Genomic DNA, 22,532 nt, shown 5'->3' on the forward strand with positions numbered 1-22,532 from the left:
GATCCGAGACGAAACACGATGGATTAGCGAGCTCGAGCAAATCGCTTTAGCTATCCGCTGCAGTTCGTCGAAAAAGTATTTTGTCCATACCGAATATTCCATTAGATTTGGACGCTAAATGGTATTCGACATCGATTTGAATGAAATTAACATGTGTCCCCTGAGATGATTCGGTAGTAGTTTATTTTATTATATTTATGGCCATGAATGTAGACTAATCAACGCATTCTTTCCTTCGAAATATTTAACTTATAGTATTACGAACGATTGCACTTACTCTGGAATTAAGAATAGAAGTAATCTATCGTTTTCTATGAAGGAGAATACCGCGAGAAGTAATGAGAAATTGTATATTTTTTTCAGTTTTAACATTTATACACCTTTGTGTTTGATGTAATATCTTCATTCATCTTTATGATATAAAAAAAATTTGTCTTATGCTATCTTGAGACCAGCAATGGAATTCTCGAGGAGCTAGAGGAAAAACATAGAGATAAGGGAAAATTAATTGTACACTTTTCATGCAATTACATTTTCCGCTACGTTATATGATTGAAACTTACCTTGAGATCCCACACTACTAACTGACCGTCTAAACCGCTTGTACTAAATTCATTATCAGATACTTTGCGTACGCAATTAATTGTATTTTGATGTATACTATCCAAGGCATCATCATTTATATCTGTTCTCGCTTGACGATCTAACGATTGGAATTTACGCATTGCAGACAAACCGGCAGCCTCTTTTTTTTGTGTGTTGTCTAACTTTGATACAAAATACAATTGACCATTGTCGTCAATGGAATACAACATAGGCATACAACTATGACCCTAGGCAAGAAATAATATTATTTTTTATAAACGGCAATTACTACATAAATCTAAATATTATTGTATTTAATTTGAAAACATTAATATCAATACCGCTGCAACAATGGAATTGGACCCCATCCAAATGCAACTTAAAAATGGTAAATGCTCTGTATACAATCGTACAACTGCATTTCCTTTGGTAGCATCAGCAATGCATATAGATGAATTGTGTGCCACCCAACATATCTTATTACCACATGGACTAAATGCGACAGAATGAATCCAACCTCCTATACACAAGCAAAAAGAATAATTTACGAAAATAGACAATATTCAGACTAGCAAACAGAATATGATACAACTTACCTCCATTAGGAGTGTTTTCAAATTCAGCAAGTAATGTTCCTAAAGTATTACTTTGACCCCAAGGACTGGACCCTGTTGCATCTTCTACATCACTGATAAATGCACTGAACACACGAACTTTATAATCAGTAGATCCAGCAACTAGAACTTTGTTATTTGGATGCCAATCAACTGTAGTTACGGTGGACCTTAATGGACGCTTTATATGCTTACATTGCCACCAATTATTCACAGAGACAAAGTAACATACAGCTATTACTTTACCTCCAGATCCAACAGCAAATTTATTTTCTATAGGACAAAGTACAAACAGTCAGTGTAATTGATTAAAAAATAACTACAATGTAGATTTTATTTAAATTCATATAAACAGTAAATATACCTAACGGAGACCATTTTACACATGTTGCAGCTCGATTTATTCTTACAACTACCCATACACGATTCCATGTTCCATCTTCTTCTTGTGTCCAAACATATGAATTCTTATCTGCAGAACATGTTACTATTCGATTAGTATTTGGCGCCCAGTCAATAGCCATGACATGCATATCGTGCTTTTGTAAATTTTGCAGTAATTTCCAACCATTTGATGTCCGTTTGTGAACTTGTATTTCATTATTATTTGGACAGATAGCTACCTCTACAAAAAATACAGAAAGGTTATTTATTCATTCCAGATAAGCTTATGAGCAAATAAGAGAATGTCAAACCATTTCTATCTTTATTCCAAGCGTGACAGCTGATAGCATCAACACCTAAGTTATGAACCTCTGTCATCTTGTCACTGATTTTCACGAACGGTTCAATGAATTTACATACGATATCGTTCGAATAACTGTATCACCAAATCGTGAATTATCTCTATGAATCACCCCGCGTTACTATTCAAAAACGGGTGCGGTCGTGCATTAAAAATAATGCACTTATTTCAAAATTGCTGGGAAAGTTTACTTATATAGGAAGACCTTTGGAAATTCGTGGACTCTAATTAGTCAACACGAATTTCCCAAATTTTTGGAGAACAGTACAATACGAAACACTGTCTAAATGCACCGGAATTGACAGTTCATCCGCCGACAGCGGGTTATCAAGGCACCCTTTAAGGTTATGTTGTTTCAGATGGTAATATATTCTAAATGCTTCTACTTTTTTATCGCAGCGACCTCTACTATTACTGACTACCAACTTCTTTTAGGAATAATTGTATTTATTTAATAATATGATAATATTATTATTGTCTGTATGTTTTAATTATATTTATATTATTTGTATGTTTCAATAATTACAAATATTTATTAAGTTATATGAAAATGTTACAATAAATAAAAATTCTTGCTTAAAATTATGAAATATTAAAATGAATACACAATAATTGCAATAAATTTTGTGAAGTCTCCTCTTTCTAAATTATATTGAGAACGTAATATAATGAATTATGCCTTATATATTAACTATGAAGGTACTTAATACCAAATTTTAACTTAGAGATAAATAAATAAATATTAAATTAGAGTGTGTCCACATAAACAAAAAATCTCGATTGCATATCGATATTGAGTTTTGACTGTTGTTAGCCCTGTTAATAGTAAATTTTAAAACACGCAATACGCAATAGGTATACTCGAAGTACAGCATTGAATACTTGCGTAAAAACATGTATTTGTTTTGTTTTGCTAAGAATGTTACATGGAATTAAGATGAAAATATTTTTGACATAAAAAATACGATAGTGTAAAAATGTTTATTTACGTAATGTTCATTTTCAGTAGATTCCGTACTATTTTTTTAAGGGAGTTCCAGAGTTTTAAATAACTACATTGTTTTGTTTGATTTTGTTTAACATTGTCTTAGTGATATAGAATTTGCAATATTCATTTGTTTTTACTTTAACAAAAGTGTAGAATCTGTTAACATATCGTTGTAATTCTTTTAAGTTGTGTAATATTAAAGACAAATTCGTTGGAGAAGAAGATAGGAAATAAAAAACTTCTTGTAATATTAATGTTTGAGGTAATCAAAAATATGAATTATTTTTTTCGACTAATTTGTATGTCTTTTTTATAGAGGTCGTGTAAGTAGCTTCATATTGATAGTTGTTAAAGATTTATCAATTTATTACATTTATTAATTTTTATTCTAACAAATTTATATAGTTGTTTACATTTTTATTTATCATGTATTTAGAATTCAAGAACATGTTTTATATAATGTAACAAATTATTATTTCTGAAAATACAGAATCTTGTGAAAATATAGTTATGGATACTGAAGATATAAGAAAGCATGTTTCTACTATTGGACAAAACATTCAATTAGTAACAGAAATGATTTTGGGATCAGTTGATACAACAGACTATGACTTTGAAAATAATACGGCCATAGCTGGATCTTCTAACAGAATATGTGACAATTATAAAACAATAAAATGCAAAGGCATTGAGCAAGATATGGATGTAGAAGAATTGAACTCAAATGAATTATATATCAATATAGACTCAAATGATTCTGATACAGATGATTCTTTTTCTGTCATTTCTGAAGAATCTTCTTCCAATAATTCTTTAACGTCTTATGAACGGTTACTTGATGGCATAGAATTTTCTAATGCTACAATTGTGCATGATGATGATCATATTATACCATGTGCTTCAGTGGACATAGAAATCTTTGAAGAAAATAATAATGATCCAAACAATAATTTAGACTCTACACAAAGTTACCAGGAACAAACAAACTTTTCTTCAGAAAATACTGCTAGTATACAAAGAAGAAAAACTGCAGAATTTGAAAGTAATTCAATATCAGGCTGTAGTAAAGATTCTGATATACAAACCAAAATAAGGGAAGAAGCATTGCAAATACATAATTTGTTACCTCAATTTGCTTATGAAACAATTTATAAAGTTCTGAACAAGCACAATTTTGCAGAAAATCGTGTTATGCTTAGTCTTTGGGATTTATTATCAACACCGATATCCATAATGAAAGTTGCGAATGATAATTCTGTTAAAGGTTGTAGCCAGATGAAGAGAGATAATACTTTGATATTTGCAAAAAATGTTGAACAAAATAAAAAAGAAATTAATTATAACAAAAATCTAGATGAAGATATTGTAATACTAAATGATATTGAGAATTATTCATTAAATAAAGAAAATGTACAAAACACTGATAATTTTCAAGGTAAAGAACGTGTATCACAATTAAAACAAAAAGCAATATTAACAAAATTTAATACAGTTTGTCAATCTACACAAAATAGAATATTACATCCACCAAAATTAATACTTAATAACAAAACATGTGAGAGGCAAGTAACTTCATATAAGAATTCTATTTTAACTCCAGCAGTATGGACAGAAATGTACAAAATTTCGAAAAATAAAAACAAGTTGATGTATCCAAAAAAATGTAAAAATAGTGAATTTGTAAATAATAAAAATATATCATTAGGAAAAAATGTATTTCAACCAAATTCAATAAATGCAAGAGTAATAAATGACAAACAAATCAAATTGGGAACATTAGATAACTATATGCAATATTTAAGTTACATAGAAAATGTTAAGAAACAAAAATTATACAAGAATGTAAAGAATTTCAATTTTCCAGGAAGAAATCAGACACGTCAATATTTTTTACATTCACAATTCAGAGTTTCTGCTAAGGATATCTCACAATACATTAATAAAAATAATAAGTTAAAACTATTGAATATTCCCAATATAAATTGCAATACCTATGATGCAGCAAAATATTCTAAAACTAAGAAAGTTAAATTATTGAAACCTAATAAAATATCTAAAGGTTCTAATGATATGTTGAATATTGAAACAGTGGATTTAACAGAAGATGATGAAAGTTTTCAAGATTTACTTAAAGATGCAGTATCAGCAAGTACATCATATGAAATTGCTTCAACTAGTACGATACCTCAAAACTTACATACTAATTCATCTCATGATACCTCAATTCAAGTGACAACAACAACAGTAACTGATCCTGTATCTGCGACCAGTTCAAATAATCCAAGAAACTCAATTTTTTCAGCACAATCATCATTACAAGAACTAGCTACAGACTTGGGTATTGAGAGATCTCAATTTTCAGTAACTGCTGTACCAGAAAATTCTACAGTATCATCACTAACATCCACTGACGATAAAAGATTTAATCCATCCAGTTCTACTGGGTTTAATAATCCGTCTTCATCCCAAATATTTGAAAGTGTAGAAAAGGAGAAATATAATATACAGGAAACGGATAATCAGTCTTCAGAATATATACAAATATATAAAGAGTTAAAATCTATATTTCCTCAGATCGATGAAGATTTCATTAAAGACACATGCTTAAAATTTTTTAAAATGGAAACACATAGAGTCCCAACTGAAATGTTACAAAACTTGATTGAATATATACTTGAAAACATAGAAACATGTCCAATCAAAAAGCAAAGTAAATGTGTTTCTAGACAACAAACTTGTGATATAAACAAACAAGTTGCTAATTTGTCAAGCATCTTTCCAAAAGCAGATGTAACATATTTGAGAAAAATTGTACAAAGCTTGAAGGGTGATGAAAATGCTATAATAGAATTTATACAAACCCAATGCAAGAATCCTACTTATATGACAAAAGAAGAAAAATTGAAAAGGATAAGTATTACAGAACAACAAAAGCAATATACTAGTAATTTTGATGTTAAAAAATTTTTAGAAGTATTCCCAAATCCATTTCAGTACTTTGAAAATCCAAATAGAAAATGTGAGTACAAAGTTGATGCTTACAAATTCATAAAATCTCGTTTCAAATATTTGCAGGTACGCTGAAATATAGCAATTTATTTATAGTATATGAATTTAAAATTCAAACCAATTTTTTAAATTTATAGGAGATTACTTTGCTATTCAAGTATACAGCCTACGAATTCAACTTAAGTTTAACTGTACAGGCATTAGAAAAACTGGAAACTGATGCATGTTCAGGCCCATTTATAGGTGCATGGGAAATAAATCTTTCAGAAGATATTCCTTTGTTGCAAGAATGTGCATTTATAAGATACAGACAACAAATTAAAGATTATATGAATAAGATAGAGGAAGAGAAAATGAGAGAATTCAAGAAATTAAAGGTAACATATTTATGAAATAAACGAAAAAAAAGTATGCATAAGTTGAAATAAATTTAATTTCTTTATATGCTTAATAGAAAAATAATGAGCTACTGGAATGTCAGTGTTGTTATGATAATGAATGCATGCCATCTAAATGCTCCACATGTAATGATGGACATATATTTTGTAATTCGTGTATCATTAAAGGTGTTAAAATAAAATTAGCACAAGGAGATACACGCATGTTATGTTTTGTAGAATGTAATGAAGAATTCAACCTTTCTACATTAGAAAGAATATTATCACCAACACAGTTTAGTATTCTTATTAGTAAGAAACAGGAACAAGAAGTAATGGCTGCTGGATTGCCAGGTTTAGTTTCTTGTCCATTTTGCACATTCGCATCTATACCACCTCCAGAAGATAAAATCTTCAAATGCCTTAATCCTGAATGTATGAAAGAATCATGCAGGCAAGTTCAATATGAAAAATATATTGTTGATTTCTAGCAATATAGGATTCTATAAAAGCTACAATATATTTTAATTACAGTCTTGAGCCATATATTATAGGTTTTATTTTTTAATTTTAGATTGTGTAAAGAATTAAACCATGTACCATTAAGATGTTATGAAGAAAAAACTGATAAAGCACGTTTAGTTTTGGAAGAAAAAATGACAGAAGCACTTGTAAGAAAATGTTACAAATGTGCTAAACCATATTTTAAAGAAGATGGTTGTAATAAAATCACCTGCTCGTGTGGAGCAATAATGTGCTATATATGTGACAAGCAAATTGAGGGATATGGTCACTTTAATAATGGCAGGTAACCCAGTTGTTTCCCTACACATTCATAAATGGAACAAAAAAATTTAGTTTATATATTGTTTATTTTTTGTACTTATTTGTAGCTGTCCATTAGAGAGCGATAACCGTACATTGAATGCAGATACAGTTAATGAAGTTCTTAAACAAACTTTAAAATATTTAATAGAAAAGGATCCTAATGTACAGTTAGATGCATCCAGATTTTTGTTGCATAGTAAACGATCTAAAACTTGTAATGCTGCGCTTTTGGTAAGATTTTTATTATTTACATAATAGTTATTGTCTTGATTTACAAAAAATATTTTTTGTTTTTCTTTTTGCAGGAACGAGTAAATAAGATAACGAAGTTTGACATGTAATATTGTTTTATATATTTTCTTTTAATTGATGCTACTCTGTATTGCGCAAGTATAAAAAATTAATCTCAGTTTAAATCTCATAATTTATATTGTAAAAAGTTTCATTAATCTATAAATTAATCGAGAGTATATGTTCTTTTTGTTATTTTTATTTTTGCGTTATATTGTTACTGAAGTACATGATTGTTTCTCATGAATATATGTAAGAAAATGATAGGTATACAACTTAAAATAATTACAGTTTATATAATCATTATGTAGAGAAAAATATTCATATATTCCATTTTATTGATTCACATTTCAAGTTGATGTATTATAAGAACTGAAGTACAAACAATTTTTAATAAGAAAATTTTGAGAACAGAAGATTGTAGTTTTTTATTTTTGTCCTTTACAGTCATCTCCAAGTTTTTCTGAATATGTCCACTTTTATTTCATTTACCTTGCGGCACCCATCCGAATATCAATAAGACCTTCTCCTCCATGTGGCTGAGAAAGTTCATCTGTACTGGGTTGTAGAGTTGGTTGTACATTATGTTCATTATTAGGGTTTACAGTATTGGAATTTCCATTGTGAGGATTTCCTTGATTGTTATTTCCATTGTGAGGATTTCCTTGATTATTATTTCCATTGTGAGGATTTCCTTGATTATTATTTCCATTGTGAGGATTTCCTTGATTGTTATATCCATTAGCATTAGGGTCTTCACTTGTATTCGGCCATACTTCGGTTTGAGACGGTTGCCCATCAACACTAGTAATAAACATCTGTAAACGAATTTTCATGAATGAAAATTTTTTAACCGACGTAGTACATTTAATAAGTATATCTTGAACTTATCATTAAATTTCACTTGTACAAAGTAATAACTACGTTCTCTGCAGTAAGCTTTCAATGTTGTGATGAAGAAGTATGACATACCATATCGCCTGTTTTCGGATTATGGCAAACCCATTCAGCTTTACTGACGTCGACCATATTAGTTTGTTGAAATTGATTCCAATTTTGGAAGGGTGGTCTTCCTAGCTCGCCAACAGGTAACAGGTTTGGTGGTCCAGACGATGGAAATTGTTGTCCTGGTGGTGGAAATTGTTGTCCTGGCGGTGGAAATTGTTGTCCTGGCGGTGGAAATTGTTGTACTGGCGGTGGTTGAAAAGGTGGACCTGGTGGACGGAACGGTCCTCTCCATTGTCCATTATAAGTACCTCTCCAGAAGTGTTTGCCCTCTGCTACTGAGATCAGCATAATCAGAGCGACAATTGCCTTCATGTTCTGACAAGCAGGAATTTGACAAGAATTACAAATTCTGTTTATCATTGGCATGGACTTATCAGTTAACAAATTTATCGTAGTTAATCTTCGAAACACAATGTAGATCGAACGAACTTATTCCATTACACTTTGCCACGACAATTCTCGAATATATGTCTTGTACCAGAATTCACAGTTAGAATGAGGAAAAAAGAGGAAATAGTAGTCGTCTCATTGCGTTTCCTAGTCCCGAGCTCAATCCGGAAAATCATACATACAAGAAAACCGTTGTCGAATTATGATTCATCAGGATAGCGTTTAGATCGTTACCGCATGAACGCTTCTGAGCATGTTAACACGTTAAGTGCCCAGCCCGACTTGCTTGTCGTTCCGTTCAGGCCCAGACACGGTCGTGTAATATGAACCTAAAGTCCGCATGGACCGGCCGCGCCTGAACGAAAAGTCTAACGCCGGTCCCTAGGGACTGGCGTGGTGTTTGACGTGTTAACAACGACTTTGTTCTTCGATCGTTTCAAATGTATGTGTACAAAAGCTAATTAATCAAACGGTTCATTATTATTCCAAAAATCTTCATTTAGATATATCGTTTTAAGAATCCTTATTTTTCTTGTTCTAAGTTTTAAAACAAAAAATTACTGTTTGTAAATGTAATTAGAAGCGAAGAGATTTTTCAGTCGATCGAAACGTGATCCGTAGAGCGTCGTCGAGGGAACCACGCGCGTTTCAAGGAGCATCGGTCACCGTGTCAAGGAGCAAACACTTGTCACGTTGATGGACGCTCGATAATCAAGGCCAATGACGTAATTCACTTACGGTTAAAGAAGCGCAAAGGGCAAGGTTTTGTCGTCAATGGTATCGATCGAGATCGAACGCGGACTGCCGCTTTCTGATGGAATACGTCGGTGTCGTTTATGCTGGATGTTCCTTCGTGTGCTCGGTATCCTAGAAACAATTTCGATCAGTAAATACTGTCGAACGTCGTTGGTCTATACCAATTTCTAAATATTAAATCTTAAGTCTTATTCCTTTTCCGTGGAAGCGAAACGTACGTTGTCGAATGACGAGTGCTAGAATCTAAATGAACGCCCGCTCAGGAAGAAGCTTCGAATAAAACTAAGGAAAACGTTTGATTAACGTGCGTTCAGATGTGATTTATTACAATTTATACAGGAAGTCGCCGATCGTCTTCGCCTTCGGCTCGGAGAAGGTCTGCGCGGGTCAGTTAAATTATTAAATCGGGGACGTTTTATGGAAATTTAATTTATTTCTGTTTGGTGGCTGCGTTACACTTTTAACTTTTAATAGCTTGATTCTAAATCTTTAGTTAATTCAATTATAAGTTGTCTTTTCAGACTTAGAAGCGCGGTATTCGTGATCAAGATGTATTGCGGAGTTGATGCGTTCGTGGAATATGTATGTTCACAGGGAACGATGTAACAATAGAGATTTTATTTTATCCAGTAATCAATGATACGAAGTTCCCATGTTGGCGTATTATATTAGTGTAAATATATGTACATAACAATTCAATGACATGTATAGTCGATGTCTATGCGACCGTTTATCCGTTGATCAATTTTACGCTTTAGGTTCCCTTTATTGAAGATCAAATGAAGTCAAGGAACCGACTCGCGGGTTTATTTGTTCCCAGGAATGCACGATTAAATGTAAGAATTAAATACGATAGAATGTTGATTAACCGGACACGACAGGTTGCTGTTGGATCGAGCGATAGATGAGTAATGCTTGACAGCTTCGATGTACAAGCAAAATCGAAGAATGTAAAATATTACTACTTATACCATGAAGTAATACAGAATTTTTTTAATTGCTCGTATAATTCGAGTTTGAAACACCTTCTGTGTATTTTTCTGTCGTAAAACAGTAGATTGAAAGTAGATTATATGCTCATTTTGTCGATGAAAAATATTAATTTAATAAAAGATTAGAAATAACAAAACCCTGCGTTAAAGAATTGTTCGAAAGTCATCTTTTTATCGTGTAAATCTGTTCAATGGTGTCTTCTCCCGGTAAAAGCGGTATCACCGTGTCCATTACGAAATCGAAGAACGGCGACTCCATTAGATCAGCGAAATATTTAGCCGGTATTTGCTCGAACAAAAGCATCCCCTTATTCGCAAAAGTTTTGATAAATTCGATCTTCGCTGCTTTGAGGGCTTCCAGCAGAGCCAATTTTACGTTGATTAGCGTGTTTACGATTTCATGGTCACTGGCTTTGTTGATGCTCTTCAACATGTTGAATTTTGTCGTACCAATGGCGGACGCAGACTCGACCACAGCTTTCTCCTTCAACATGGTGGATTCTGTTAAATTGTGGACCACTGTGTGCACATCGTTGAGAAATCTCTTGTCAACGGTGAGATCGTTTGACGGCTTGATGATGTAGCCTCGCGACAACGCCACTGGCAGGCTGATCTAAGAAACATTGCTACTATTACAGTTACTATTATTACTTTTTCCAGTGTACTATTGAATGGTCTCAAAATAATTTTTCGTTTGACTATATCGAAAGCTTAAATATTTAATTATATTTTAGTTGTAATACATTAAGTAAAATGTTATTCAAATTATTCGTTGATGTATATAATTAATTAAAATAAATTTATTCAAATTAGAACTTACGAGAAGGAAGAGTGTCTTTAACCACTGCATGCTTATAGGAACTTCTGTTTCGAATAAACACTAGGGCATTGGATAGATTCTTATATATGCCGAACACAGGCGATAAGAATGCGATTTTCCCGAATTTTCCGTTACCTTGGCATTTCCGAAATGCTCCAGCACGTTAAGTACCGGTAAACTTTCACCTTTGCATTCCGTTGAAAATAACTTTCAAATTTATGACGTGAAAATCACCTCCTCAAAAGAGGAATACGTAAACTAAATACTATTAAATCCGTTATCTTCGAAACAATATATAATCATTTTAATATCCGCAACTGCAAGCCCGCAGTCAGATAATAAAAATTAAGGTATATCTTTAGGAGAAATTCTGTGAAAAATTCTACTTTATCAAAAGACAATTCCACTTTACGTTACAAAGAACACTCTCTAAAAAATTGACAATTGATTGATTTTTTTTTAAATTCTTGCGGGACTTTAACTTTTTCGTCGTTCTATTTTCCGTTTCCGTTTCGCTGCTTCAACAAATTTCAAGAATAACCATTTCCTTTGTGTCGCTTTTTTCTTTGTCCTCGAGCAAGAATATAGTCATCAATATGGACACGCCGGCGAAAACAGTCCACATTAACAATTCTAGCGTGACCTGTTTCATAAATTATACAACGATCCGTTAATTGAAAACAATGAATTGTAAACTAACGTTTTAACTTCGACACGACAGAACTCACTTCCATGATAGTGCGTAGGATAATTTTCATGTGATCATCCGCGGAAGCGTATCGATAAACGCTGTACGGCGTGATGATGATCAGAAGCAAAATGTCCAACACATTTAATAGGCACACTGACGCTGTGTTGAACAGCGACAACGTTTTACTGGATCTAAGAACGAAATTGTGTGCATTGTTAGCGATCTCGAAACAGACGCAAGCAAATTTTCATTCAAATAATGAATGAACAGAATTACTAATGTACATAAATGTATAGAATTCTTTAAAATAAAACCATTTTTTATTACTTCATTATTTTTCTGATTCGTTGTGAACATTTTTTAAATAACATAATCTACTCACGTAAATTTTGATTGTGGTTCGGTAAACTAATTATACAAGGTGTCAACATAAACTTCAATCTGGACAATGATCTACAGTAAGATCCAATGATGAGACATGTTCTCGAAAACAATTTTCTCGAAAACAACGCCTCATATGACAGAATTTTATTGTATATTTTCGACTTACTTTTTAACATAGAATCGGCCCCTATCCGGTTCTACCACCAGTTACATGACACCCTGTATATACTTATACTCGTTTTAATTACATTCAATTTCGTTCATTTGAAAACGTAGAATCGTATCTTCGAAATCGGTTAAATAAGTCGAATTCTCATTTTAATTATCCGTTTTCACATCGGAAGAACTAATTACCTGTTTGGTTTTTCGTTAATTTCACTTGTGTCGGTCATCTTGACAGCACTGGTGTTGTCTATTTTGTCGACAATGGTTAACGGTGAAGCTATTTTATTTTTGTCACTCCGGTTATACGGCATAGTAGTGAAAAACAAGAAATTTTAGGGATGTTTCGTGACAAGATGTGATTGACATCGGACGATTAAAGGTTATCAAGGAATATCATAACGTCAGTATGTTTCATTGAAAGTTTGTAGAGCATGAGACTCTCTGACACATCGTCTGACTTATTTTTTACCTGTTTTTGTTTTATTATGCCGTGCATCGGGTGTCTAAAAAAATAAGTTCAACGAAATTTATATTCAAAATTGATCTTACACTTAATATATATATATAATAACATATAATAGAAAAAAATATTCAATCCTCGTTCACATAAAACATTTATTTCTCACTTACATACTATTTATTCTATTCAGTATATTAAGTACTGATCGAGCTATAGTCGGTCATGAAAGTCCTAAATGCATCAATCTTCATACTTTTAACTAATTGAAACAAATTAAAGACCTGAGTACATTATCTGCCAAAATGTGTTATAAAAGCTCTTATAAATAAAACCTTTCATAATATTTCTTATTTATAGCGTGTCTGAAGATTTTTGTGACCGACTGTTAATCACTTGCATTAACAAAAATGTGTCCACACTTTCATTATTCACAATTTGGTAACTTTTATTCACTTTCATAAATCTAAATTTCCTAAATTTCCAATAAACGAAGCAATGCAAATTTAATTGTTAATCAAAGTGTGCACATTTTGCTTCCTCTGAATACTCTCGAAAACTATAAATTCGGGACACAATCACCTCCTAAGTAACTCTAAAATACTTTTTGGTATCGGTCGTTGCGATTGATCGTCAGTTACTCCTTATTTGAACTGCACACAAATTTTTATACTTGTAATTGACAAAAATGGCGCAAAATGTCGAAGACAAACGGAAAGCTTTAGCCTTGAATTCAAGAGGAAGCAAACATAAATATTTAAAACCTTATTTTTATGTTCGCGAATTTCTGTCGTCTTTGGTAATCTAAGTTTTTGTTTCTATCAATTCGAGGGAAACGATGAATAAAGAAGAGAGAAAACGAGAATTCGCATAAAAATCGGTGGCTTAATTGCCACGATAATCGATTTGGGAATTGGTTACGGCACAAAGAGGAATTGTCGCATCGTTAAATCGTTCCTCGTCGACATCTAAAGGATTTTTGACGATCATTACATGCAATTAAAGACGCATGCGTCATCGGGTGAAAGGTTTTCAGTAGCCTGGCAGACGGGGAGCAGCAAGGTACGGATATTTAGTAATCATAAACCTGTCGCCGCGATTTTGCCTCTTCGCCAATTGTTGCCTGTAAACGAACAGTGGTCTGAATACCTTCGCGTCCTGAGCCTCTAAGTCCTCCGTGTTCTTCGCCGATACTTCCGGCTGCCCTGTCTCAATCGATCTCGTTACTCTGAGTCCCACACCTCTTCGTTCCGGGTGTCTCGTGATGAGTGCTTGATCTCTCCACTCTTCGATTTCCCCGTTGGTCTCGAGGTGCTCTTTAGATTTGCCGTACGCCTCGATCTGCGATTGAAAAATTTTCGCTTGCTCGGATTATTGCGAAACTTTTTAAATGCTTGAATACGGTTGTTCCAACGAAGTCTGTTTTCCATATTAGCTGCATTTAATATCTTCGAAATCTCATTTGTGCGCGTGATATAATCAAAAGTTGTTGGAACCAAACATACGAAAGAAATTATTTTAATTTCTTCTAAATTAAATACTAAAATAATTTTCATTAAATTGTATAAAATTAAATTTAATATCTTTATTAAAATTTATTAAATTCGATTAAATATTTTATTTTGCTGAATTTCATTAAATTTAGTTAAATATTTTTATTGAATTTTTATTACATTAAAGGCTACGATAACACTTTACTTTACTTTTAACTGCATGATATTTGGAATTTTGACTCACCGCTCGAGCGACTCTTGGCCCGAATTCAGTGTCCCCCTCGGTATTCATCTGTGGCATCGTTCGAATGTGACCGTTATTCCTCAGTTTCGTGTTCCTTAATGCGTACGCTCGAATTTTAGCAAGATCCTCCTCGGAATTGATATTAATCTTCTCCACTTTCCCATCGAATCCAGTAGTTTGATTTTCGATGTGCAGTCGCCTGGTACGGCTGTTGCCGCGGAATTTTCTTGGGAGTCGCGCTCCATGCTCTACGCTCTCAAGACTCGAGTCGGAAGAATCCGATTGAGCAACGGAAGTCTCCGTTTGCAACGGTTTCCTCGTTGCGCCGATATCGAACGACGAGATTAAAAACAGTAACTGAAAATTAATTTTGATATTCGAGTGTAAACTTCATAAAAGAAGTAGTAGCCAGGAGTAAGAAACAGGAAGGGTCGCGGTTTCGAGATAGTAGTAATCGTTATCGAATACAACTTAGGGACTTCCCGTGGCGTTCTTTAATTAGTAGAAAAGGAAGAACAATTTATCGGTATTTAATTACTTAAATTTCATCGCGATTGTTCGAGAAACGTCAATAATACGGGTATCTAATTTCTCGCGTCTATTGAGAAGCTATTTCCTTGACCCATATAGTGGACCTTCTGAGATAGGGTACGCAGAAGTGAATCGGATAAAAATAAGAATATTGGCCGTATTTGTTACGTTGTTATAGAAATGGGCATGCTGACTATCCGTATTACTTCATACACCTTTTCTGCATTTAATCCAATACATCTTCAATTGTGTTAGAATCGACACGAACGCGCGCGGTAATAACGAATTCATGGTTAGTCTAAAATACATAGTTGGAATTTGGAATAAAATAATACTTTTTGAAAAACAATAAAAGAAGTTACAGACTAGGCCAAAGAAGGACACTATTAAAAGAGGGATGAAGACTAATAAAGACGAATGAATTCAAGGATTCATACAATTCAATTTAACGAATTGATTTTAAGTTTTAAGTATTAGTTTTTCTGATCCGATTCGCCTCGTTTCATCCCATACATAACATTACGATTTTGGAGCGTATGTACTGTAATATCTAAAAAACAAATATAATAATATAATTTATTTCAATAAACAATAAACACATTTAATATAGATAATAAATGAATATAATTTATCTGAAATGTTAAAGAAAACTCCGATTTTTCTTGATAATTTTCTGACATCAGAAATAAAAGCAAATATTGAGTCTCAGAAAAATCTTCCAAGCTTCGTTAAACAAATACAAATTTACATTTCCTTTACATTTCCAATTGAACTTGGTTCAACTTCAATGTTTATAACTTTTAATTTCTTAGTACAAGTAAATATTCATTCACATTAACATTCACGAGTTGATTACAATATCGCTTTACAAAATTTTTAAAAATATCACTTTAAATCCGAAAATTCTCTCCAGCGTAAAAATGGCTGGTCCGGTTTCACCCCTTCGAAACGAAAGTAACACTCACCAAGAGTGCGGTCCACATGGCGGCTGACGTTTCAGTGGCTGTGTTCGCAGTGGTTTTCCGTTCTGGTCGAGACTTAGATCACGATTGGCCGAACAGATTCGCCGAGCATCGGTTATATACGTTGCAGCGTTTATGATCCCGAGGAACGCGATTAAAGCTGCGGCCGGTATGCAGATTTCCTCGTAGAGTGGGAACGCGGCGCGCGATACATCCCGGTTGAACCAAAATGAGTCACCTTCGCGAATACACCTCCTCCCAAGGAACGGAAAGAAAGGACGCTTCGAATTGCTCCTTTTCTTCTTCGAAACCTGGCCACGGTGGAAGCTTCTCAGCTACCCCGGCCGTTGTGGATTCCTCGGTGAACGGCGGCGTCACCTGCCGCTTATGATTCAGCTACGCCCGATAGCGGTACCGTTTGTAATTTCGTACGATTTATTTCCTTCTTGTTCAGAATATATAATGTTACATCGTCAGTTCTTCTAAATATTTATACGAAGATACTGTTCGACGAATGAAGAACACCTTTGGTTATTTTTATCTTGGATACATCTTTCGCAGCTCGACGACTTCGTATCGAGAGTCTTTCATTGCCTTTTATTTAATATTTTATTTAATTTCCTTTTAGCCGAGTAATAACATTTAAAATATATATTCGATTCATTTTTAATGCCAGGTAGGTTCTTAATAAACTCGTAAGAATTTCGTAAAGAATTCGTAAGATTCTATTTCATCCCAATTACCAAACTAGATCCATGTTTACCTTGCCTATGCTTCCTGTTAAAAAAATTAACTCTATTTAATCAGTTAATTAAATCAGTTCTAACGACTGATCGTTCTCGTTTCAGCGAGATCATTTTCGTAGATGTCGGGTTCACGGAATCTCCCTCGCATTTTCGACGAGAAAGTCACCGGACACGTCACGCAGGTGTTAAACACCCGTTCAGCGGTCGTTAAACGCGTCGAATATCGTTCGCGTGTGCGTCGTACCTTTTCGTCGGCCCTATAGAACATCATTGGCGAACAATGAATGAATAGATGAATAAATGAGTGACTAACCGATTCCGCTTCGGGGTGTTAACGATGTCGCGTTAATTGAGGCTTACGATGCCCGTCACGGAATACGTTCGCGGAATAACTGGCTCCACGATCGTTCGTCGAACGCGGTTTAACGAGCGCAAACATCGTTAATCTTCCTCAGTTATATCCGACAACCGATCGATCGCCGCGACGATTATGTGGGTCTAGGTCGGACACGCAGGCTGGAATTCGCGAAAAAGTCTTCTTCTTCTTCTTCTCCTTCTCTGTTGATGGAATTTTTCTATTCTATCGCGATTCTAAAATTCCTGCGTAGCGACATCAATCTCCGCGCGTCTAGCCGGTAAAAACAGGAATAGGCATGGCCGCGGAATTACAGGAAACTCTTGAACCGTATTTCTTTTCTGATTAAGGTCGAATACATTAATGATGATTTATTGGAGAAGCAATAACGTATGAAAGGAATATTTGTAATGCTATCGGTCACCGGTGAGTTCTCGGGGAATGTAAAGTTTGTTCCTTTTTTGAGACAGTTAGCCGGAAGTTGTCGAGCAATCATGTTTCTTTAGTTTCTTTAAAAAATGTCGAATGCGCCAATTAGAGTGATTTATTACACTCTTCTTATGATAATATTGAGGAGCGGTTTAAATTTAATATGTATCCCCTGTGCAATTGATAAATGAATTGTGTTAGTTCGTGTTTTATATTGGTAAAATCCCAGAGAATAAGTAATGAAAAGAAGTTACTTTCTCCAACATTCAATTTATTTTGTTTCGCATAAACAGTAAACGTATAAAATCTGCAGTCTATTGATCAATTTATAATAAATATATAATAAAGGAGAATTAAAAAGGAATTTAATAAGGAAACACTTTCTTAAACACAGTTACAAACGTTATATTTATGTAATAAGATCCGGGAAGTCCTAGTAACCTTGACTCATTCTAGAAAAATGGAACAAAATATTCTTCTTCCATGATATGCAAGTAATAAATATTAATATTATACAAATAATAAAATTTCCATCTTTTCTGACGAATTAGGGTTAAACCGGACACTGCTGAACCTTATTGCGTACAATACACTTACAGTATTAAAAAAAAACGCGATTATCCAAAAACTTCCATTCTAAAAATTCTCATTTCGAATTTTTAATAATCATCGTAGGATCCGTAATAAGAACCACGTCTGGGGTAGTAATTGTAACTAGGAGACCTGTAGCCGTATCTTCGGTTACTAGATCTTCCTTGGGTCTCCTGCCGATACCTAAACAACGGCCTGAAGATTATATCCTCGGCGACGTCCATGTCCTCCGTGTCACGCGGATATTCGCCGTGATTCGGAAAAAATGGCGCGACGATGCCCCATCGCGGGACCGCGACAGGCGTCAAGAAAACTTCTTCGTTCACCAAATTTGAAGATCCTTCCGGTAACAATGACACTTGCATTGCCTCCTGCGTCGATGGGACGATTGTGATCTGAAAACAATATATTTTTTTAAATTATTGGCTTTATATATCGTTCTTTTAGTCGATACCGTCGCCATTTTGTTAGTGACTTCTTCGTCGGATGAAGGAACGTGAAAGAAAAGACGCGACTGCTTTGCTACTTGTACTTTATTAGAACTACCTTGTATGTACATTCAAATTCTACTAGTCTCTATTAAGAGTTTCTACTAATTTCTACAAAAAATTTCTGTTGAATTGTTATTGAAAAAGTGTGAAGCATAAACGGAAGACGCGGAAAATACACTAATAAAGAATAGTTTAAATCGTGTATGAGAGAACAGTGTTGACTAATTATCAAGAAAAGTATTACTGACTAAATTCATTAACAATTTGTACACAAAAACTCGATTTGATTAATTGGCGCTACGTAAGTAAAACTGTTACTAACCATGCAAATCAACATACAGGTGCAATTGATTCAAAAAACAATGTGGAGCTCATTAACCTTCTACCTGTTCTGCTATTTGAAGTTCAATACACACAACCGTTTTTAACTGTTGAACCGATTAGCAGCAGTATGATAACACGATCATGAAATAATCTATTTATCTCTTGTTCTCTTTTTGCTTCAAACTTGTGACTGCCATAAATAACGGAACATCTCCAACGCAAAGAAATTCGTTATATAAAAATCTGTCGATATTAAGTTTGGTTTTATAAAATCTCATTGTAAACGAGACTTGGGTTTACCTCCGACGCGGTCGTCGAACTCTTCCAATAATCAGGATTAACGGTCAACGATGATTGATCGACGAAACTCTGCGCTTTATTCTGGATCTTGTCGCTATTTTCCGCCAAGAATTGCACGTGGTTGTTTAAGGTGTTGCTAGACAACTGATTTGGCAGGATCGCCACTATCGGAGCGTTCACCTTGCCCTTGTCAGCGGTAGACGGGTCGATGACCGCCACAATGGGGACAGCCATCTTCTTTGACTCGTCATCCGGAGCCGGTGTGTATTGGCTTAGTTTGTCTTCCAAGAATTTGGTGTCGATTTTCTGATTCTTGTTTACCGGTATCTGTTCTACGTTCGCTTCCGGGATCGACGATGGGGACAGGTCCGCCGCATTTTCGTTTTCTTGGGAATCGAAGATCGCATCACTCTGAAAACCAAAATCGAGTGTAATTAGACAACCAGTGTAATTACTTATTTTGTTACGTGAACAGTTGTCACTCGGTTCAACAGTGATAGACGAAATGTTATTTTACTTAAAAAATGGAGGTTCTAAAGTGTTTCTTTGATTGTTTAAGCTTTAGTACTATAATAGTTTCGTGTAAATTTTTTATTCATAGGACGTAAGTGAAAGAGTTAAAGAATAGAGATTCGAAGTAATTTTGTGAAATTTTCACGAAAACATAACAGATTACTTAGTTTAATTTAATTTAACTGAATTGGCTTAATTTGATGTTATCCATGATTATATTAAAGTCATTGAATATCAGTAATCAAAGAACGGTAGAACGTATTGAAATTATACGATCGACGTATGACAATGCAAAAGCATATCGTTACTATAATTTTCATACATTTCGTTACGTAATCAGGCCATTACGTTGTGTCGTGAACTAGCATAGATAAGTATCTGAAACGATCGAACCTATTGAATTATTATCTTCTACCTGAGGCATGTAGTCATCCGTGTCGCTTTCAACCAATAACTGGCTGTCCATCGAAGAGGATTCAACCTCTGCCTGTTTCGCTTCCGTGATATTTTTTCGAACATCTTCCAAATTCTCGGTTGGGACTACCAAAATATGCTCCCGAGCTGAGAGTATCTGAAACAGATTCACACATTTTGATTAATTCAAGTAATTCAAATAACTTTAATTTTAGTTCATTCGTTTCGAGCGAACATGCAAATACATTGCAACGATTTCGGACTTTCGTTAGAAACAGAGTACATATCATATTGAAATGCACAAAATCAGTGAATCATATGTCCTTTTTTTTAGCATATGTTAATTAGACTACAGATTTTATTAATGTGAACAATAGTTTCGATTTAAATGTAGTAAGAAATAGTTATACCTAATCTTAATAAGTTTATAGTATATTAAAGAATTTTGATAATTTCGAATAGAAAACATGCCTATTCTAACGTAATATTTATTGCATGATGTCTACATGTAAAATACACGATGCCCGTCACTATACCATGTGTGCATCGTGTACTTATACGAACCTTGTTTGGATCGTTAGCTGGTAAAATGTAAACTTTTCGTTTAACGACGAGTCCATTCAACGAGCTGTTACTGGCTGTTTGTTGCACTGCGTCCTGGACGACCGGATCCTGAACGATCGCGGCAATAGTTTCGTTCTTATCTTGTGGCGTCGGTGGCAGTAGGCCTTCCAAGTCTTCAGGGTCCAATGGTTTCGCTAATGAAACGTCTCCGTGAAGTATCAAGATCGCGCAGAGAACAATTTGTAACATTCCAAACTGAAAACACGTATCTCGTTTTGAATTATAAAATTGTTGGCACAGTAAATAAATTATTTCAATCGTAAAAACATGGATATCACGATAAAAATACGAATATAATAAGTGGAATGTTGTTGAAATGAATTCTGTTACGAATATCCGAGCGCTGTCACGCAATAGTGAGTCATCCGATAAAACGAGCAAAAATTCTCGAGTGTATAGTGGCCTGTTTTAACAATATTTTACAAAATTGTAAAATCACTACTTAGACAATAGACGCCGATGATTTGCGTTTTTTTAGAATATTAATTTTTCCAAGAAACTTTAGAGATTTCTCCCCTACTTTAACTCTTTTTCATCTATTGCGCATTGAACAATATATTCTCAAGTAATAATTAATGACGTTAGCTACTGTTCACGCGATTTATTGTGAGTATCGCGTAACAGCGCTCGATATGCCATACCCCGGTACCATTTTGCGTTCCATCCCTTCGGCCACCGGTGATCACAGTCAAAGCCTCTTCTTGGTTCTCCGTTCCTTTTGCTGAATCTCCGTCAAACGTCTTTTCGTGTCTGGCCAGTGATAACGGTCTGTTCGTGTTTTATACCAGGTACCGAAAGAATTATCGATGTCCTGCTAACAGACGTGAGTATCAGCCTTGCGGTACATAACTTTGGACGACACACCTTGAACCTGTTACCTGCGTTTCAATTTATTGCTTGTTGTGTCCTTTTTATGATAATGACCGTGAAATTGTGTATCGAAGGCTGCAGACCCGGCCTTGATTATTAAGCTAGTGTTGAGACAAATTTTAATAAAAATATCTTCATTCTGAATCGAATGATTTTGTTTAAGCAAACAAACATTTAAAACCCTGTAGATATAGAAAGAATTTATTTCATATTTACTTATATAACCGAAGAAAATGGATTTAATGTTAGGACTAATGCTTGCGAATGCCGTGGAACTGATTGACGATTCCAGACTTAAGTCGACGAAACAATGTAGTAAAATGTGATTCAAGTTAAACATTAAACAAACTTAGCATCTCAGAATTTAGAACAATTCCACTCACGATATCCTACTTCCAATTCGTCTGAGAAAAAACTTTTACACTGAAACATGATGTCATCAGCGTATCTAACAAACGCGTACAAGAATTGTTCTAGATCATTGTAGATCTTCCGAAACGAGTAGGTTACGTTTAGTATGTCGTTAACAATGTCGCAATGTTTAG

General features: G+C 34.2%; 5 protein-coding genes across 6 annotated transcripts; 1 reads left to right on the forward strand and 4 right to left on the reverse strand.

Annotated features, from left to right (window-relative positions):
* Positions 1-339: 339 nt before the first annotated feature.
* On the reverse strand, positions 340-2,348 carry Arpc1 (Actin-related protein 2/3 complex, subunit 1A). Its single transcript, XM_031970769.2, has 6 exons — positions 1,895-2,348; positions 1,564-1,824; positions 1,182-1,472; positions 927-1,105; positions 564-833; positions 340-474 (listed from the first exon to the last, which is right to left on the reverse strand). The coding sequence occupies exons 1-6, from the start codon at positions 1,959-1,961 to the stop codon at positions 436-438; spliced, it is 1,107 nt and encodes a 368-aa protein (XP_031826629.1). The 5' UTR covers positions 1,962-2,348; the 3' UTR covers positions 340-435.
* A 351-nt stretch (positions 2,349-2,699) lies between these two features.
* Positions 2,700-7,856, forward strand: LOC116424202 (uncharacterized). Its single transcript, XM_031970277.2, has 7 exons — positions 2,700-3,194; positions 3,423-6,007; positions 6,079-6,318; positions 6,396-6,772; positions 6,893-7,126; positions 7,212-7,377; positions 7,452-7,856. The coding sequence occupies exons 2-7, from the start codon at positions 3,443-3,445 to the stop codon at positions 7,485-7,487; spliced, it is 3,618 nt and encodes a 1,205-aa protein (XP_031826137.1). The 5' UTR covers positions 2,700-3,194; positions 3,423-3,442; the 3' UTR covers positions 7,488-7,856.
* On the reverse strand, positions 7,756-12,954 carry LOC116424360 (uncharacterized). Its single transcript, XM_031970658.2, has 8 exons — positions 12,833-12,954; positions 12,132-12,285; positions 11,945-12,046; positions 10,807-11,196; positions 9,810-9,834; positions 9,574-9,702; positions 8,410-8,720; positions 7,756-8,255 (listed from the first exon to the last, which is right to left on the reverse strand). The coding sequence occupies exons 1-8, from the start codon at positions 12,952-12,954 to the stop codon at positions 7,926-7,928; spliced, it is 1,563 nt and encodes a 520-aa protein (XP_031826518.2). The 3' UTR covers positions 7,756-7,925.
* Positions 12,955-13,240: 286 nt separating this feature from the next.
* Positions 13,241-16,495, reverse strand: LOC116424203 (uncharacterized). Its single transcript, XM_031970281.2, has 3 exons — positions 16,334-16,495; positions 14,838-15,194; positions 13,241-14,441 (listed from the first exon to the last, which is right to left on the reverse strand). Exons 1-3 carry the CDS (start codon positions 16,349-16,351, stop codon positions 14,133-14,135), a joined length of 684 nt encoding a protein of 227 aa, XP_031826141.1. The 5' UTR covers positions 16,352-16,495; the 3' UTR covers positions 13,241-14,132.
* A 1,658-nt stretch (positions 16,496-18,153) lies between these two features.
* Positions 18,154-22,426, reverse strand: LOC116424160 (uncharacterized). Of its 2 annotated transcripts, none has more exons than XM_031970185.2 (7): positions 22,371-22,426; positions 21,996-22,088; positions 21,759-21,928; positions 21,058-21,312; positions 20,495-20,650; positions 19,567-19,977; positions 18,154-18,846 (listed from the first exon to the last, which is right to left on the reverse strand). In XM_031970185.2, the coding sequence occupies exons 4-7, from the start codon at positions 21,304-21,306 to the stop codon at positions 18,520-18,522; spliced, it is 1,143 nt and encodes a 380-aa protein (XP_031826045.1). In that variant the 5' UTR covers positions 21,307-21,312; positions 21,759-21,928; positions 21,996-22,088; positions 22,371-22,426; the 3' UTR covers positions 18,154-18,519. The 2 variants fall into 2 exon arrangements, with proteins under 2 accessions (XP_031826045.1, XP_031826044.1); XM_031970184.2 differs by having other exon boundaries at positions 18,159-18,846; positions 21,767-21,928; positions 22,371-22,402.
* Positions 22,427-22,532: the final 106 nt, after the last annotated feature.

The sequence above is a fragment of the Nomia melanderi genome, chromosome 7 (assembly GCF_051020985.1).
Source record: "Nomia melanderi isolate GNS246 chromosome 7, iyNomMela1, whole genome shotgun sequence".
Classification (NCBI taxonomy): Eukaryota; Metazoa; Arthropoda; class Insecta; order Hymenoptera; family Halictidae; genus Nomia; species Nomia melanderi.

What these genes read in the sequence shown, in the direction of transcription:
- Arpc1 (XM_031970769.2), bottom strand. Translation starts at nt 1,961, where the DNA reads ATGACAGAGGTTCATAACTTAGGTGTTGATGCTATCAGCTGTCACGCT. An exon ending in TGTAAAATGGTCTCCGTTAG is followed by an intron (nt 1,473 to 1,563) that starts GTATATTTACTG and finishes TTTGTCCTATAG; the next exon opens with AAAATAAATTTGCTGTTGGA. An exon ending in CCAATTCCATTGTTGCAGCG is followed by an intron (nt 834 to 926) that starts GTATTGATATTA and finishes TTTCTTGCCTAG; the next exon opens with GGTCATAGTTGTATGCCTAT.
- LOC116424202 (XM_031970277.2), top strand. Translation starts at nt 3,443, where the DNA reads ATGGATACTGAAGATATAAGAAAGCATGTTTCTACTATTGGACAAAAC. An exon ending in GAGAATTCAAGAAATTAAAG is followed by an intron (nt 6,319 to 6,395) that starts GTAACATATTTA and finishes TATGCTTAATAG; the next exon opens with AAAAATAATGAGCTACTGGA. An exon ending in TGTATGAAAGAATCATGCAG is followed by an intron (nt 6,773 to 6,892) that starts GCAAGTTCAATA and finishes TTTTAATTTTAG; the next exon opens with ATTGTGTAAAGAATTAAACC.
- LOC116424360 (XM_031970658.2), bottom strand. Translation starts at nt 12,954, where the DNA reads ATGCCGTATAACCGGAGTGACAAAAATAAAATAGCTTCACCGTTAACC. An exon ending in ATTAACGAAAAACCAAACAG is followed by an intron (nt 12,286 to 12,832) that starts GTAATTAGTTCT and finishes TTTCGTTCTTAG; the next exon opens with ATCCAGTAAAACGTTGTCGC. An exon ending in CCCTTTGCGCTTCTTTAACC is followed by an intron (nt 8,721 to 9,573) that starts GTAAGTGAATTA and finishes TGCTGATCTCAG; the next exon opens with TAGCAGAGGGCAAACACTTC.
- LOC116424203 (XM_031970281.2), bottom strand. An exon ending in GGCCAAGAGTCGCTCGAGCG is followed by an intron (nt 14,442 to 14,837) that starts GTGAGTCAAAAT and finishes TTTCAATCGCAG; the next exon opens with ATCGAGGCGTACGGCAAATC.
- LOC116424160 (XM_031970184.2), bottom strand. An exon ending in CAGCTAACGATCCAAACAAG is followed by an intron (nt 20,651 to 21,057) that starts GTTCGTATAAGT and finishes AATCTGTTTCAG; the next exon opens with ATACTCTCAGCTCGGGAGCA. An exon ending in CGGATGACTACATGCCTCAG is followed by an intron (nt 19,978 to 20,494) that starts GTAGAAGATAAT and finishes TTTGGTTTTCAG; the next exon opens with AGTGATGCGATCTTCGATTC.